The following is a 15,451-nucleotide window of genomic DNA, read 5'->3' as shown; positions in this document are numbered from 1 at the left end:
CTCACAGCTATACAAGGACATCACCTTTCCTCTTGCTTATTGAATGTTGTATGTCCACTCTGCGTCACAGCCTGAACACAGAGAATACTGCAATCTGCTCCTCTGCTTGTTAAATTACTGTAGAATAGTATTATGATTGTTTGGTTGTTGTGTTCTTTTGAGGGCCAAAATGTTTAGGCAAAATAAAATGGAGGATATTTTTACTATCACTTTTAACTCATTTGGAGAAAACAACACTTCTGGTTTGTGGTTAACAGTGACCAGTCACCAGCAAAGAGTGTAGGAACCACAAGGGAGGTTAAAGAAAAACAAGGAGCTGAATTAAAGAGATGTTGACCAAAATGATGAGGACAGACTCGACGCAAATGCAAATTCAACATGGTAAGGGCTTAAGCAGTGCTGAAGAACTGATTGAAGGAAAATGTTGACAGATTTTTGAAAGTTACGGGGCAGAAGACCTTAATTCAGAGTTCAAAATGCCAATGGGGAAACATTTGTTTGGACTCTACCGTGAATTAAAATGTTTAGTTTAATGTTACTTCCACCTGCAACAATGCTGGTCCCAACCATGGAAATCTGAGAGACAGTTTTTTGGCTGCATAAAAAAAAAATCTTAAACCAATAAAATCATCTGTGGCTGGATAATAAGCAGGATAATAAATAGTGAGTGGGTGGTTATGTGGATTAGGATTGCTTCAGGGTGAGCGAAGACCCTGACTAGACAGGGCCTTATCTCACCCCGAGAGGATCCTAATCTGAATAGCCACCTGTTCACTACATAATACCTCTTACAAAGTGTGATCGTACACCTGCAGGTAAAACAAAGCAGTACTCACCCCATCCAATCAGAGTAAATCCCCAAAGATACTTTCTGTCAGAGAAGAAGGTCATGAAGATGAGGCTGTGCAGGTACAGCCCCTCCACCAGGATCCAGTAGTAATTGGTGGCCAGGAAGTACATGAACAAGGTTACAACCACCTTACAGCCAATCTGAACACAAACAAGAGGAGAACGAGTTCAATCCACAGTCACACTGACAAACAGAGTATCAATCATATCTTCGTATCAATCGTATATATCAATCTACTCTTTCTGACAACACAAAGTGCGTTTACATAACATGTCACATTCACTCATTCCCACCACTTTCATACACTGGTGGCAGTGTATGAATATGCTCTGTAGGGCTCCCATAAGTATTAATTCATAACATTCAAACACTGCTGGCACAGCAACAAATAAGAGTTGACACCTTTCAAAGAGTGAAGCTTCTCTGTTGATGCAGCTGTCATGTTCTTTATTCACTTTAGCACTATGAATAAAACTGTAGGTGAGTTCAATTACAGGGTCTGCAGGAACTTCCTTAGAAGCAAAGTCTCAGTACCTATAGCACTCGCATCGACGCGTCATCTCAAGTCTAATACTTCATCAGTCCACAACTCAACACCTTTGTGTTTCAGCCTTTTAAATGTTATATGGATGATTACAAGAGGTTATCATGACAAGTATCACATGTTTATTACTGATGACCTCCAAAACTAAAATATAACTTAAAAAAATAATTAAACTGCTTTAGAGGTTTTTTTTTATTGTACTTTGTTTTCTGTTATTGTAATTGCATGCCTGCTTTGATATGAGCCAAACTAATTTGAGATATTTACCGTTTATAATTCAAAAAGACAAAAGAAAATTCCCCTTGCTTTTGATAAAGTCAAGTTGCAAATGAAACATAATTCTACAAAATGTAATTCCACCTGAATTTTTTTTTTTTTTTTTTTCAGCACAGGTACTCATTTAAAATATTTCTCATTGCCTAATGATTTATTTAAAAAGGTGAGAAAAGCACAATGAAATGGGTATAAATCACGGTATTTGTATAACAATGCAACTGGGGATGAAAGGAGGAGCTTGTTCTCTCTTGTAAAGCTGTCGTTCGCATGGGGCTCCAGCTCTTCAGATGTTGCTGCTGTTTCATATTCCAACATTACACCAAACCACTTCCTCTCAGTGCTCTTGTGTCTCTGCACTGATTACTCATCATTTTCATTTACATCTATCCCCATCAGCTTGTAAAAAAAAAACAATGACCCTTCAGCTGCAGCTGCTGTTATCCCACAGGGCTGGGATACATGCTTAACTGCTAAGATAAAGGAAAACTTTAATTTTTAATCAATGACACAACAATTCTTATCTGTTGTTCCAAAAGGAATCCCCAACCTTTACAGCTTGAATGCTTTTCACAGCTATCTATCACCCGGCCACATGCACTGACCTTTCATTCCACTGCACAAACAACACACTGTTCTTTCACACTATACTGCTTGTTTGAACTGAACAGTGGTGTGAAAGGATTTGAAGGATTGTGTACACAAGAATCATCCAATATCAACATAATGCCCATGAATGCCCATCTGTTTCTACGATGCCTGTGATGGTCATGATATTTAACAACTAAAGCACTCAGTGCTGTGTTTAAAATGTGTTCATGTCAGATTTAAAGTCCTTTATGAGTAGATACACCACACAAGGTGATTATTGGGCGGTAGTGTTCCATACTAAAGCTCTCTCTTTGAAAGAAGAACATCTTTGTCTTTGCTCTCTTTGTGCTACTCCATTTTTTCAAAAGCACTTCACTCTTTTTTCATTCTTACTGTGACGTCTACCTACACTTGTGAAAGGCCGATCTGTTGGAAAGTGCTACCCCTTACATTACCTTAAAGGTAAAGGTAATTGAACATTTTGTGCATCAATATGATTTATGGTGTACTGTTCTTTGACTGTCAGGGCAGGGAATGCTGGAAAACAGAAGACGCCACAGCAACAGGAGCAGCTTTTTGTGTAACAGTCACGCTTTTAAATTGCTCTATTGACCAAGTGAGTTCCCCCAGGGAGCTGCCAGCTTGTTTTTATATATTTATTTGTATCACTTGACTAATGAATCAATGAATTCCAGGTTTAGGATAAGTATCTCACAACACAGCCTTATATCCAATATTGAAGGGAATTTATCTCCATACCTATAGATCCAACAGCCAGAAGTACGCCTTGTTTTATTGATTGGTAGTGGATAAATTCCCAGAATCCCAAACTGATTAAGTCAGCTATTGATTCAGTGGACCTCCACGCTGCAATCTAGCTTCAGCTGCTCTTGCTGAATGGTCAACTCCTCTCACTGTTCCTCTTTTGTCCCTGCTGAACATCAGTCTGATCATTTCAATCTCAATCACTCCAAATCAGTTTGTGTTCTTCAAAGTTTGGTGTGATGACAGCAGGGATTTAATTTTAACATTCTGGATGTCAAAATCTTTCTTTACATTTTCAAGATTTAAATACATTTTACAGCTGTATAACCTTGCCACTGAGGCTTTACTGCAGAAGCTTTTTGTGCTTTTTAAATTTGTGGAAAAGACAAAACCAAAAATTAAAGATCTGAAAAGAAGGACAGATTGTAAAAGGGTAATAAGAATAGAATTATGATTAATATGCATTAAAAAAAACATCAAATTGAAAAGTACCACATGAAAGGTGTGTGCCAAACACTACAGAGAGTCATCTGTGAAAAAGCTTTGTCATATAAGGTCAATTTCATCCAGACTAACAAAGAGCTTGTATTTTCAATGATACAGCCACAAAGGTTTTGAGATTTCAGGTTTAAAGAAGGACATATCTTGTGTAGATTAGCAGGCTGCCAGGTCTTATTTGCAAACACACTGCAGTATACAGTCTGCAAAGGCACAAACATCCATCTCCTTCATTGTGTCACATACAGTATCTACCACTTTACTCGTTAACTTGTTATGCAGAGCCACGGGATAAAAATGTCAACTAAATATGATGTGCAAATTATTTGTTTGCATATTAGAGCATGCATGAAATGTTCCAAGTCTTTACCCAGTCTTTAAACCCGACTCTGAAAGGGAAAGCCAAGTCCTGGCTCTGTAAAGTTTGGCATGCTGACAAACAGCTCCGTTTATTTGCTCCGGCGCTGAAAAAGCAGGTGAGACATAGCGAAATAACACTTCCTTTTAGAAAGCAAAACATTAAACGCCTGACTGCTAAATCAGATTATCTGAGCATGCAATGCCATGAAAGAGGGTTGATTTGTTTTGTGACTCTACTGAGAGAAACTGTTTCCTCTACTTCTTTTGTACCTTGCACTAAAGCCCTTCCACAATGACTGTTTGCTATCTGAAAGGAACAACTAGTGTTCCTCGTAGTAGCACACAATTGAAAGACCCTTTCATATAAGAAGCTCAAGGATTAATTTATCTTTCTCTGATTATCCTGAAAGAGACTGTGTTTGTGTTGACCCTGTCTGGCTGTGCTTGTGTACTTACAAACTGTGTCTTGTTGGCCGGAGGAGCCTCGGTGATGGATTTGAGGTCTTCCACTGTGACTCTTTCCATGTTTTCCAAGGCCGAGCCGGAGTAGAGCACGATATCTTTCACGAAAATGCTGATAGCTCTTAGCATGTAGGACACAAAGAGGTGCATGTGGATGTAGTTCCTGGTGCAGTGCAACCGTCTGGGGAAAAAACAAACAAGAGCGGCAAGGTCAAAAGACTGATGTGTTGAAAATTGCTTCTGTATATTCTGTGGGTGTGTAAATGTGTTTGTGTGAGCTGGCACACCTTCAGGTAAATGTGAGTTTTCACACACTCACACACTCACACACAAACACACACACACACACACACACACACACACACACACACACACACACACACACACACACACACACACACACACACATACACATACACTCACAAACAATACTCATCTTAATTAGAGCCAGCTGAGTTCCACGCTGACTATAACACATTCTTTGAGATTTAGGGGCTTGAAACGCACAAATATTGAATTGCTCGCCTCAAAGTGAGCTGTAAAAGTAAAATTGCAAGCATGTGTTGAGAGAAGCATGCAAATCTCCCTCTCCAGACGAGCACAAGTTTATCTGTCAAAAGTTCTCCCAAAACATCCTGTCTGAGCGTTTACCGTGGAGCGTTTACTTTGAGGTCACACTGCAGGATTGGAATCAGGTGCAGAGTCAATACCAGTAAGAGATAACATTATTAAAAACTCAAAAAAGATAAGTCAATTATAATTTTTACCAAAACATTTATTACAGCTTTAAAAATGTAAAAGCCTTAGCATTGAGTTTAGGGCTCTGATATCTATAATTAATAACTTCTTTCTCTGAAGCCTCTTTAATGAGCTGAACATGTGTCAGGCTACCCTTTTAGAAGTATTGATTTAGGAGTGGGTGGCTAGAACTAATCTAGCCAACATTTCCCTGGTGAAAAACACTGAACACAACTGCTAATGTGAAATATCCTTTTTCTCTCTCTGGAAAACATTTACGGGCTCTCCTGTCTAAACACTGACATGTTGACGGGGAGACACGGAGCGCTCCGCAGCACGGGCCAGAATGTCAGATGGGCCCCTGGGATAACTTATTAAACTCATTTGGCCCGCAGATTTCCTGGTGCCAGTTGGAACGCGCACCTGAAGCCGCCTGACTGCTGGCCTGTATGGAGAGTCACGCTGGTAGGACCACTGGTAAACAGCCCCTTCACATTGATTCCTAATACTCTCCATGTGAAACAAAATAAGCAAACAGTGACAAATCTGCTCTGAATTAATCAGCTGGGAAAAAATATGAATTTAACCTTGTTTGAGGGCAGACCTACTCAATGAGCCAAATCAGGTGATAATATCAGTTAATCGTTTAGTGCATTGTTTGAGCACAGACATGCATATGAACTCAAAGGTTTGCATCTTAACTCACTTGTTAACACACAGCTGGAGCCGCAGATACACACACACTCTCAGAAATGCACATACACAGCATAGAGAGGCATCACAAAGACTCCCAAATGAATGATTAATTCTAAAAAAGCACATATTTGATGATGGTAGTTTAAAGAAGAAACTCCGTTGTGTTGGCGTAGCAGGGGATTTCGTTGGCATGCCGTGATGCCGTGTCGAAGTCAAAGGTAGGGGAAACACGGAAGTATCATATTAAAACTCCCTCAGGTTTCATGATTGTAATCCCTGTAAGCTTGGTTGGATTGCAAAATCATCTTCAGAGCTTTGTTTCTTTGTTTTAAAGCCTGAAATCAGCTTGAAAATAACAGAAGATCCTAAATGTCAAGCGATGTAGCATGTAGTCCACACAAGCCTGGAGGCAGCCTCCTCCTCAAACGCAGACATATCGTGGTCTTTTAAAAGTCAACATAAAAGTCAAAGGTAGTGTTTGATACAGTGCATGGCTTCATGTTTTTGCCTTGACTGATGATATGCTGCATCGCATGCTTATACAGCTGTGGCTGATTGCATGATTTCATGTTAAAGCCTCTTTTTTTCCATCAAGTCATCCTGAAATTAATATGCCCTCTGCTGTGCTGCATGATCACATCAGGATCAGAAATTGTGCCATCATGCTATTAAACATTTAGACTCCCTGTTCTGATCCCTCCTGCAACTGCTCTAACCTTCAATTCTGACCCTGTTTCTGCTAATCCCTGCCTTGGGAGTGTGTGTGTGTTTGAAAGGATTGATTGAGAAAATTGCAGCAGGAGCACAGACTCACCGGAAATATCCCAAGATGACCACAGCCACCATGAGTGATCCCAGAGAGATGGAGTAGCCCACTGTGTAGATAAGATACAGGCGGTGAAAGACCTCCTGTTGGGAGAAGATTATTTGTTAGAATCTCAGCAGGAAAGTAAAATGAAAAAAATAATAAAGTTCCAATGTTCTGTAGAGCTGAGGATATGCATGTTTTAGAAGGAGTATAACATGTTTAATATGAATCGCTGCTGAAGAAAAGGACACTTTCAATATCTTCTACTTTTCAGCCACAATTAAAGGAAACATCCATCTATCCATCCATCTATCCATCCATCCATCCATCCATCCATCCATCCATCCATCCATTCATCCATCCATCCATCCATCCATCCATCCATCCATCCATTATCTATAATGCTTTTCTCATTCAGATTCACGGGGGGGAACTGATCCCGCCTGGGGGGCCAATAGTTGGCGGGAGCCATATTGCTGCTGTGGAGCGATTGTGCCGTAAAGAGGCGGGCTTTGAGCCTCCGAGCCAAAAGCTACAGTGTTCCCGCCTGTCAATCAAGTCAGCTGTGCCTCTCATTGGAAGACTCGTAATCTCAATATCTTTGAAATTGCCGCGTTAGAAAAAAAATCACCCCCCCTACAGTGTGTGCCGATCGGGAAATGAGCTATCCAGACTACACTTGTCTTTTGTACCAGGCTGTAAACATGTTTATTTCTGCTGTAAAGATCGGCTTTTTGGATTGGTGTGTATGTGGTTTCCGGTACTTCTGGAGCCAGCCTCAAGCGGATCCTCGATGAACTGCAGTTTTTAGCACTTCTGCATTGGACTCATATTTTTAGATGGAAGGTTGACGCTTGGGTACTGTAGACAAGTCTTAAAAATTGGCAATTTTTATTTTAACGTTTTGCAACTATAGGCAGGACAGGAAGAGTTTGGGACTAATTTTAAGCATCAACTAGAGACAACTTATAATTATTGTGTATTTGTTTTGCACATTTGTATATACCAGTAACAACAACACACAAATAGTTGTGTGACTAACCCTAACTTGCATTAAAGTCCCAGTCAGGTTTTTTTTGACTAATTTTGAAACAGTGACACTCTTATACTGATGCCTCTTTGTGACCTACATCATAAAATGAGATTATCAGAGACACGATTGTTAATTTCTTCATTCTGAATTTGAATGCCTGTTTGCAGGTTTTCCAGCAAAAAAAGCTGTCGTTATTCAGTATTCACCAGGAAGTGTCTATGTTTAAAGTTCTGCTGATTAAGTTTGGCAGTGAGAAGTAAATCAGAAGGCGGGAGGAGTTTTCAGGATTCAATGTTTATGCCAGCGTCTGAATGCAACACTGCTTTTAAAGACAAAGAGGTTAAACTGTGTGCATATTCGTGTAATTTGGACATTTACTGGGACACCAGAGCACACATCACAACACTATGGCTGTTACAGGTAATGTTAAGCCAGTCCATACCTGTTTTAAGCTAGGTGACAGTAATAAATCAGAGTTTTCAAAGTGTTGTTGTTAAGTAACATCATAATTTTACATCCTTACAAATCAATACATCATCTCACCGCTGTGCATCTTGCAAAAAATGTTGTCTTGAATAAAGAGAAGTAGCATTGAAATTAAGATTAATATTTAAATCATTAGTTTCCAAAACACATGCAAATTTTGGCACACACATCTTTGACAGTGGGTAATGGTACTCATGGGAAATGCAGTCAACATCCTGGAAAACACCACCTATTTCCTCCAAAGGACTCAAAACAACATGAAAACTCCTCACAGTGCCTTTAAGCGGTATGGCAATTTAAGATTGTACTGTTGATTTTACATAAGACCTGAAAGCATTGCGGCCTCTCTCCTGTTTTCCTACTCACAGGTGTCAAGTAATATATGGAAAGATAGTTGTGGGCATCACACTATGGAACATCTAATTACTTCTAATTACTTTAACTGTCAGATGGTCTATATATGATATGCCAATGTATAGTGAACGAGGTTCAGGGGACCTTAGCTAATCAAAAAGTTTCCAGTATTCATAAAGTATTCCCTTTATCTTTCTTCTTATAAATATCCAACTGTTGAAAAATCCATATCATATGAGCTTATTAGAAGTTGAAGGGAAGCAGATGCTTTATAAAACTAGAAGCATACAGTTATATGTTTTTGTTGCATGCAATATTATGTAGTTGAACAAAGTTTAAGCTTCAGGGTTATCTCTGAAAAGGAGATACAATTCTAGTGAAGTTTTAACTTCACGTGACTATAACGAAGAAAGAGGAAGTGTTCATGTTTTATTGGCATGCAAAACTTAGCCCCTTAAAAATATGTTACCATCAGTGAATTTCAAAAACGCGTTGCCTTTTGGCGACCAAAACGTCTTAAGCACCCAGAAGTTACTGATGGAAACAACATTTGACAAGGGTGGTGGAGCCGAGAAAGGCTGGGTGGAGCAGTTTGATCTTCCAGCAGTGAGCTGGCAGCCAGAGGACACTGTAAGGAGAGCCACTAACCAGACCTCTCTGTGCGTCAACAAGCACCAAGAGGCCAAGAGCCCTGTGTGATGTAACCAGATCCTCCACTGCTGTTATCACTTAGCATCAGGATCCCGAGCCAAAAAACAAACCCCTCCAAAAAAAATCTGTGCATCTCAGATGTGGTGGTGGTCCGCGGTATGGCACTTGATCTGTGTGGGGCTTTCGTTCGTGCATATGTATTTGTCATTAAGTGCTGCAGCCGCTCTCTCTGGAGCCCATCAACACAAACATCTGATGTCAGAAAGAGATTGAAGGGCGCCATGATGAGGTTATACCCACATCCTCTTCTCCACATGCAAGCAGGGGAGAGGAAAATGTGTCTGTGACAGCTGACGCTTTTATTGTTTCATGAGAAAATTCAGTGAAAAAATTATACGAGAGCCTTCTTTTGTCTTAAGCCTGTTAATTGGCCTTATGAATCTTTTTAGCTATTAACTTGACAATAACACTCATTCATTTTAAAGCTGTATTGTGCTATATGAGATCATTGGATTGTTTCCACATAATGCTTCTAAAGCTATATGATAAAAATTCCTCTCTGCATCATTTCTGTGCGTAATACTAATTCTGTGCAAGACAAACTTATTCATGTTCACACAATACAGCTGATTGTTAGTTCTTCTGTCAGAGCCAACATCTAGCTGTTTCCACTCTTCTTACAATACCCAGTGCTCCTATTCATTAAGTGTTATGACATATAACGCTCACACAGCTGGAGACCAAGAAACACTACACTATCACATCCTCCTCTTTCAGTCTAACATGGGATGATGATGATGATGATGATGATGATGATGATGATGGGAGTTACAGGCTGCTGTGTTTGCCTTTCAAAACAATGTTCCCACCATGCGCAGTGGTGTTCTGGTGACGTCAGTGCTGTTGGTATTTATGATCCCAGGTTCGACTCTCTCATGCTGATTTATGTTTCAGATGGTTAAGCTTAATTATAACGTATAAACAACAGACAGTTAAAAAAGTTTGTGGTTTCAGTGAGGGAAAAAAAGGCGTTGTAGTTATTCTTAAGCAGAAGTTTTAATTTGGTACGTGTGTGATGTTTGGCAAAAGCAGTAACCTGGGAGAATCATTGACAGTCACGTGACCCTCATTGTGAGGTATTTTTAGAGTCTCCCCTATTGTTTTACTACTTTCACCAAGTTCTGCTTGCATTAGAGATAAAACATTGTGTTACATCATTAAAATAATACAGTGGAAAACAGAGGCAATGAATAATGGAGGTATAAAACGAGCACTGCCTCCTAATTGGCTCTGTCACTGCAGTCTTGAATAGCTATTTTAGTCAATCATACCAACAGCAAAACAAAAGTGAAATCAAATCACATACCCTGGAAAGTTTGACTTGACAAGCCTTTGGGTTATAGGTATGACATTTACAAATAAACTTGAGGCCTTGTCACTAAAAATTGTGAACTGATCCATCAAAGCAGGATTAAAAATAAGCAAGATTTTACACTTTCCTTTCAGATCTTGCTGTGCCACTCATCATGTCTTAAGAATGGGATGAATGGGAGGTAACAGTGGCTTTCAACCACATAAATCTAGTAACCTATGGAAGAGATATTCATAATAGAACACATTCAATAAGACGAGGTATGCTGGTTTAACACCTTTTACATAAAACTGTTTTCATTAACTTTTAGATTCAAGTGTTGCCTTTAAACTGAATCAAACTATAATACGTGTGTTAATGAAGCACTCGTGGTTCAAGTATTTGCCTGTAATACCATAAAAATCTAAATAACCTTTGTTTTTTCATTGTCCTGATTAAGCACGACTCTGATTATAAGACAACGCCCTATTTGAGAGACTTATCTTAAGAAAAAACTCTTTCTGAATAATTCATCTTGTGTTTATAAAAACAACAATAATGATAAAACAAGCACATCGAATGTTTTTTAAAATTGATTGTCATATTTAAATAGAATACAATGTGATCATGTATAAATGGAGGACTGATTGGATCTTTTTTTAATAGCATAATGATTAAGATAACCCGGAGTCTAATGGACGGATGACGGGTGTGATAATAGTCATACCCTTGATTTTAAGACGATCTTATCGGGCTTGGCATCTTTGAACCTGCAGCACCATAGCAGTGCGTCACAGCTTGCCTCAGACATGAGGGGAATACTTGCTTTACAGATAAGTAGTGCCATCAGTTATAATTAATATTTACAATGAATCACTAAACCCTGAATATAAGAGGATATCATTGTATTTCAGATGTATTTTAAGGAAGACAACTCTGTCTTATATTCAGGTCAACATGTAGCCTCTGTGGCCATCTCCAAGGCTTTCAGCTAGATGACCCTCTGGTTATGGGCAAACCTTTGATCTATTTTTCAGTAACATTCACACAGACTCTGCTGTCAGTCTCTTAGAAGCAGCTGCTTTGAGGATCATGGTAAGATTTTGTCTGACAGTTAGCATTTTTGTCTTCTAGTCTAGCCATCTTTGGACATTACAAATCCTGACACCATATATCTAGGCCACTTGGCATTTGTTTCATGACTCCACTGCATTGATTACCATTTTCCTATAATCGGCGTAATATGTCCACCTCAGTTGTTTAAAACTTGGCTGACTTTTAAACCACTTGGTTAAGAAGAATAACCAATACATGTCTACAATAATCTTTCAGCCACCAGGCACCAGTTGTGAGTGACAGCTGGCCTCGGTCATGAGTAGGGTGTCCTCACTTTACAGATAAGTGGTGCTCCACTACTGAGAACTAATATTGGGGTTCCAAAGTCTAGACAACAAACTTTCCAGAAGTTTTTCAAGGAAAGAAAAAAGTACCTCAGAGAGATGCCGAGTTATTTTACCTGAAAGAACTCAGAGGTAATAATAGCCAGAAAGCTGTTTATCTGGGGCAAAATGATGCATCACCCTTAACTCTTTGGAAAAAAAAGTTTTTCATTATTAATTCATGTTCAATGGGAGAATAAATTCTTCAGCTCTAGCAAAGCATATTTTTTTTGAGGGATTGCTGTGACCGTTGACCTTTATCAGCCAAAGAACAATTTGAAAGATTGTGCCAAATTTAAGGAACTCTCTTAACCCTCCTGTTATGTTCGTTTCTCTGGAACAGCAATAATGTTCCTGGGTCAATTTGACCCAGGGCATATTCAATTATCCAAAAGTGTCAGAACCCCAAAAAATCCCATACACATTCATTTTGAACTCCATTACTAACGATTTAAATCAAGATTAAGTCCATTGGTGTTCTTTAATTCTCACAGATCATGGTTCAGTGAGGAGAACTCACTCGTTTTTCATTAAAATTCATGTTAAAACGTTTTTTAATGTACATTGGAAAGCCCTAAATATAAATACAATAGTTTTACACAACATAGATTTTTGTTTGTTTAATTTTAAATTTTCTTTTTTTTATGAAGTGATGTTGCTAAATCAACACGACACCTTTTCGGTCACATGCTGCCCAGATTTTTATGCTGCATTTAGCTGGTTTGGAAGGCATATATTGCCTAAAATAGACTTTAAAAGGGTCAATATGACCTGCAACACAACAGGAAGGTTAAAGGTGTTCTTAAGGTATCATGTTTGAAAGAATGGGATAGATGGAAAACCACATGTTTAAAGGTGCATTACACCAGAGCAGCACTTTTTTTGTATCATTCATGAAACATTACATGGGCAGACTCCAGGTTTTCTCTTATCTGTGTGTGTAGTCACTGTTGCAAAGATTTTTCATCATTGGTGGGTGCCTTTCTCCTCTAAGAGGAATGCTGTCTGGCAAGTTTCACAATTTGCAATTAAAACTAATGAGAGCCTGTTTTGAGTTTATGTTTGAGCGGACATTTACCTAAATGCAGCCTCACATTATCACAAAGTGACCACAATGCCATCCTGTCTTTACCTCCCACTGTCATCATCTGGACATTTCATTAAACATGATTAAAGTTCACTCACACTGTACATTACTGAGAAGGCATGTCTAAAAATGTGTAGTGCATACACAAAAGGATTGTAATTGTGGGGTGACTATGGTGCAATAGATGCCTAAAAGGCTGTAATATAAAGTGTGACAATTCAACCCCGGTATGCATTCATTGCTTTTAATTACTGTGGAGGAAGGAACTCTTAGTGTGTCAATGAGCATTTCAATGGTGATTATATTCTCCTCACCTTTTCATGGCTGTTGTTGTAAGGGTAGAGGAATTTTGCACATTCGCTATAATTTGCCCACGTCTTGTTGGATGAGGTCTGCTCCCATGTTCCGTTGTAGTCACACCGACGGTACGCCAGTCCTGCACATCAGTGGAAAAGTGTATTTTTAATTGCAAATCCTGAGCTGTTTGTCAACACTCATCTCCAGCTTGCTTCAAAATTAAATCTGCATAATTATATACATTGCAAGAGAGGGTTCAGTGATGAGATAAGGGAGATTACAGCAGCGCAAGAGGCTTGGTGCTCTCTCAAGGAGTAAAAATGAGCTTCAGGGCGTGACTCTATCCACGGCTGATCTCACCTTTGTGGTTGAAATCGTAGATGTACTCTGGACAGGACGTGGATACAAGTTTTCCCGGAGCTCCTTCAGGCCAACAAACAATCCCGTCCCATTCTGGAGAGCAGAAACCATCTGAGGAGACAAAAGCAGAAGTGACTTTTAAAACCACCCTGCCTGATTCCAGCATTGAATGACTGCAGGCTTTTACAAAAGCAGAGAGCTGGATGTAAACTGTTGTCCTTTAAAAGCAGGCCAGATACATGAACTTCAAACTGTGCACAAATGAGCTCTGTTCAGCAGCATTGTACTATGTGGTAACTCTGACTTTAAATTAAAGCTGGGGTTGGTAATCAGATTTAGATACACTTTTTGTTATACTGGTGAAAATGATCTTTATGTCCTGATGGCAATCAATACATGATGTGTTCTTAAAAAAGAGCAAAGAAAAGCTGCTATCTACAGCTGGAGTAAACCTGGGAAAACACCAACCAATCAGCCTTTTTTGGGTGCCAAAATTTTAAACCATTCAAATCCCGTCCTGCTGTTCTGCCCGCCTCCTGCGCGTACATTTCCCTGGCGTGCATTCTGAGTCCCCGTCTCCTGCCGCTGCTTCCCCTGACTCTATTTACTGCCCCTCTCGCTCGACCTCGGGCCTGTCCCCTCTGACCCGATGAGGTGCTTTGCTCAGGACTGTAGTCTGGATCAGAGTCTAAAAAGCTCTCACCACGGGGCTCTGACAAGCAGAAGAATTAATGACATTTACTAAGTCCTACAGAAAATGTATATGTATTGTAGCGTCCGTCCGTACGCTGTAGTGATGACGAGCCGATTCGTGAACACGTTTAGTTTTACTAACCGGTCACTGTCGGCCGTGATCACGCCAACCAACAAAACAACAATCCATGTTTGAATGAATGAAGAACTTCTCCTCTTGTCTCTCCTCTCTCCCGCTCGCACACGCTACACCTCTCCTGATACCTTCACTGACTGTCAACACTGTAGGAATTAAGAGCATCTACACTGAGCACGTTTAACAAACAGTAGAGCTGTTACAGTTTTATATGTGTTATAACTTTTCTCCTGATATCGTGTCACCAGTACAACTGGATAATGCTAGAAGGACAGTTGTGAGTACTAACAATAGACATATTTATTTGTGTTTTTAACTTTCACTATGATAATGTTTTGGTGAGGACCGGTTTTGAATCAGTCACCATCATGTGGTCGCAAGTCAGCGGCGCTCATGCATGTGAGCGGGGGGGGGGGGGGGGGGGGGGGGGGGGGGGGGGGGGGAGACGGAGTCCTGAGGAAATGCTACATTCAAATTCATGCTAGTTTTCCGAGACTGCCAACCCCAGCTTTAACACTGTTCTTGTTTTTGTTTTGTTTTTTTGTTTTTTTAGAAAGACAACATGGAACAAAACCTCCATCTATTGTTCTATAATTGAGACTGGCAATCATGGGATTCCCAGCATGCTGAAAACAAGCTGTCCGTTGAATCAATGTGTTCATTAGGGCTTGTTTGTTTGTCACAGCAGGTTTCCAATACTGCCACATTGTTGATAGTGACATACTGTTTTTATTTTGGACTGAATTTGTTTCAGTATTGATTTCATTGAAAAGATACTCTCCCACTCTATAATACAAAAAAAAATCTGGTATATTGAATTACAACTCACGTCTTCCTTTATAATTTTTATTTCCCAGTATTGCATTCAGCTTAATGAACACACATTTACACATTTATTGATTAGCTTTTTTAGTCTTTGAATCAATTTTTTGCTTTTTTTGTTTGTTACAAGTCTGTTTTTTTTTCTAAAAAAAAACAA

The 15,451-nt window shown here is 39.5% G+C and overlaps 1 protein-coding gene across 2 annotated transcripts in view; it reads right to left on the bottom strand.

Moving 5' to 3' along the window:
* Window positions 1–15,451, bottom strand: part of pth1r (parathyroid hormone 1 receptor) — an 84,715-nt gene that overhangs the window by 6,681 nt on the left and 62,583 nt on the right. For both annotated transcript variants that reach the window (XM_034703848.1, XM_034703847.1), the window contains 5 exons: window positions 13,644–13,754; window positions 13,301–13,422; window positions 6,592–6,686; window positions 4,338–4,524; window positions 837–990 (listed from right to left, as the gene is read on the bottom strand). In XM_034703848.1, the coding sequence (XP_034559739.1) occupies window positions 837–990; window positions 4,338–4,524; window positions 6,592–6,686; window positions 13,301–13,422; window positions 13,644–13,754 (669 nt within the window). The remainder of the gene's footprint in view (window positions 1–836; window positions 991–4,337; window positions 4,525–6,591; window positions 6,687–13,300; window positions 13,423–13,643; window positions 13,755–15,451) is intronic.

The sequence above is a fragment of the Notolabrus celidotus genome, chromosome 15, assembly GCF_009762535.1.
Source record: "Notolabrus celidotus isolate fNotCel1 chromosome 15, fNotCel1.pri, whole genome shotgun sequence".
In the NCBI taxonomy this organism is placed as follows: domain Eukaryota; kingdom Metazoa; phylum Chordata; class Actinopteri; order Labriformes; family Labridae; genus Notolabrus; species Notolabrus celidotus.
Note: the sequence above shows the minus strand (reverse complement) of the source record. Positions and strands in the feature narration are given on the sequence as shown.